The following is a 3,123-nucleotide window of genomic DNA, read 5'->3' as shown; positions in this document are numbered from 1 at the left end:
ACAATGCATATTATTATTATTATTATTATTTGCGTCCGAATACAAACGTATTTGAAATCGAACTCATGACAAACCATACCACATTCGGTTTGCTTTTTGTTCGTCTATTAAACGGAACATGCTGCATATCGATACATGAAGCACAACTTTAGTAGGCAATAAAAATGCTCCAATGAATGACAATTGCTTGTCTTCCTAAATAGCTCCAACCTTACAAATACGTTATGGCAAAGAGGCATAGATCTTACGGTCTATCGTTTTGTTAGGTGAATATAGTGTAAACACAGGGCATTACTGAATGGGAGCTGTCAATTTGCACTCTCTGAACTTGTATATTCGAATGTAAAGATGATGCCCAAGTTGATTAAATGACTTTCAGTATTTGTCATCATCTTTCTGACTACGTGTTTTTTTAAACAGTATTTAACTATTGTTCGTAAACTGGATGCTCATATTTTTAAAATGTTTCTAAGACAGACTGTTCCTATCGTAAACCAAAGCAACGTTCCTCTTCATTTCCTTCACTGATGTGCCCCTAGCCTAGTTGGCATCATGCTGGATAACGGCGCAAGTTATCCTGGTTTGAAAGCCTGACGGGGCTTCTTTAACTTAGGCTGTTTGCTTTGGAATATGATTAGAACAATTCATAGTTTCAACTCCAATTGCCACCTAAGTAGCTTATCTTTTTGTCTCACCCACATTTTGCAATCTTTCTTTGTCGTTGTCTAGGATTAATGGGGAAAAGCAAGTTGACGCCAACAACAAGTTCAATTCCTTCAACAAACACAACAGCCCCTACGCTAAGATCATCAAGGAAACCAGATACAGCACACGAGGTGAGTCTACTGTAGTGTTTTGAGCAACATTCATCATGTCTTGCCTTTGTGTATGTAATGTTGAACTAAACGTTCTCGCTTTCTGTTTGGATTTGGGAACAGGAATAAAGGTCCAATCTTGTCTGCACTGGGGTGAAAAGTTCATTTTTTGCAGCTTCTTACCGCACGACGGTGCAAAATGGTGTAAATAAATTTGCAAGCTGAACTTTACAATATTGTCCCTGAGAACGACTGATAGTAATATACTACACGATGACGTATTATAATATCCAGGTATTACTTCCTGTGATAGCCCGCCTCCAATTACCCCTTTCAAAAGGGACTCTAATCCCCGGAAACGAGCCGCAAGAAACCCTGGTCAGAACTCTATCCCTGCAGATTCGCCCCGTCGTCTGCCCCAGCACACACATGTACTCGTGTACCCAGAAACTCCTTCGCCTGCAGCCGTCTTCCAGACACTTGCTCAAGACCTGGTTTCCTGTCTGCGGGTCAGACTGTCTTGTAGATTAATTCAACTGGATTCCTGGTCGTGTTTGACCAATGAGTGGGACTTCAACTGGCCGCACAAAGAGCTTGTTGGTTCTGTATGAAGTCTGTGACGCACGAAGAAATCGTGACTTGGTTTTGTGTGGACCTTGAGTAGAAATTTAAGGCTATCACAAGGGCCTTCCTTGTCCCATTGATCTCTTGCTCAGGGATTCTTGATGCATACAGTTCTGTGGGTTGGTTGAGCAATTGCTTGTTCTTCTTTTTAGCTTTTCCATTAGCTGAACGCTGCTTTTCGGACCTTTCTGCAATAAAACACTGTCTCCCTTTCCATTTTGCCTGCCTTAGTTGTTATGAGCACAACCCAGGTTTTTTTGTCCTGTTTCTGTCTTCTGTCAGGTCTTCCCCCTTCCTCTCTTGAATTCTGTCTTTTCTTCCAGAATATGTTTATCGGGTGAATCGGGGCTCCTCTTTTTCTTGCATCAAATCCATTCTTGCTTTTATACATTCACACGTATGCATGCGCGCACTCACAAATACCCGAACAAACACATACATCCGTACTTGCTCTAACATACATTCAAACGCGCAAACACATCTGCACACTCATACGGATGTACACACAAACACCCCTGCCTCTTGTGTACACGTATACATAGACACACACACACACACACACACACACACACACACACCACACACACACACACACACACAAACACACACACACACACACACGCACGCCCATGAATATATACACACGCACGCCCATGCATATCCACACACGCGCACACACACGCACACACACATACTCACACACACCCTTCACACACGTACACACACACACACACACATACAGACACACACACGCACACATTTCACATGTACATTTGGACGCGAGCGTCCACATCAATATACATGTGCTTACACGCTACCATCAACGCTAACTTACCGTTGCGCTATCGCAAAGAGAATCATGTGTTACATCAGAGATCTCTTCTGACCGTTAAAATAACCTGAAGTCTCGATTTGCCCGTTCTTTTAGGTAGATCTAGTCCTCTTAAGTAGATGCATCTACAAGAACTGTTGTGCAAGGTTTTTTGAATTTCAATTATCATTTCAATGATAAGAAAAAAGAAATGATAAATATTACACAGTGTTGTGTAAAATGATTTGCTTTTGGTTAAATTTGAGTAAAACTCGAATGATTAAAAGCATTGTATCGAAATTAGAAGATCATGAGACCTATCCTTCCTAGTACTATTCCGTCAAAGTACAGGAGAGGTTTGAGTGTTTTTTTTGGTTCTTCGTGGCCACATGGCCCTTCTAATGGCTCACTCACAAGTGCCAGAATACATGGTCCGTTCCAAGCAATCGAGGTCAGAAATGAAGGTTTGACTAACAGGATTAGGCTACAAATCTAGGAGATATCAATATCCATCTTCACGGTAACATCCAGCCAGCTCTGTCAAGGAAGATAAAATCAGCGAGAAAACAGACGTGTTCTGGGGACGCTGTTTTCTTTGCTGGGTGTGAGCGTAGATCTATGTTTTCCTCGAACCCTAGTCGTGGGTGTGGCTAATTATGAGTTTAGAATGTCACAGGCCGGCCGTATGAATATTTAATCTGGAATCAAATTATGAGGTTGTTTTTGCATTAGGTTGGCTAGCTGGTGGGTAGGAGGAGGAGAGGGAGGGGAATGGGAGAAGAAGAAGAAGAAGAAGAAGAAGAAGAAGAAGAAGAAGAAGAAGAAGAAGAAGAAGAAGAAGAAGAAGAAGAAGAAGAAGAAGAAGAAGAAGAA

At 41.8% G+C, this 3,123-nt stretch overlaps 1 protein-coding gene across 1 annotated transcript in view; it reads left to right on the top strand.

The window, feature by feature from the left end:
• Positions 1-3,123, top strand: part of LOC101857781 (guanylate cyclase 32E) — a gene marked incomplete in the record, with an annotated part of 173,169 nt that overhangs the window by 117,673 nt on the left and 52,373 nt on the right. The window contains 1 exon segment of the mRNA XM_035969023.1: positions 730-836. Within this exon segment, the coding sequence (XP_035824916.1) occupies positions 730-836 (107 nt within the window).

This window comes from Aplysia californica, unplaced genomic scaffold, assembly GCF_000002075.1.
Source record: "Aplysia californica isolate F4 #8 unplaced genomic scaffold, AplCal3.0 scaffold00106, whole genome shotgun sequence".
Lineage (NCBI taxonomy): Eukaryota > Metazoa > Mollusca > Gastropoda > Aplysiida > Aplysiidae > Aplysia > Aplysia californica.
Note: the sequence above shows the minus strand (reverse complement) of the source record. Positions and strands in the feature narration are given on the sequence as shown.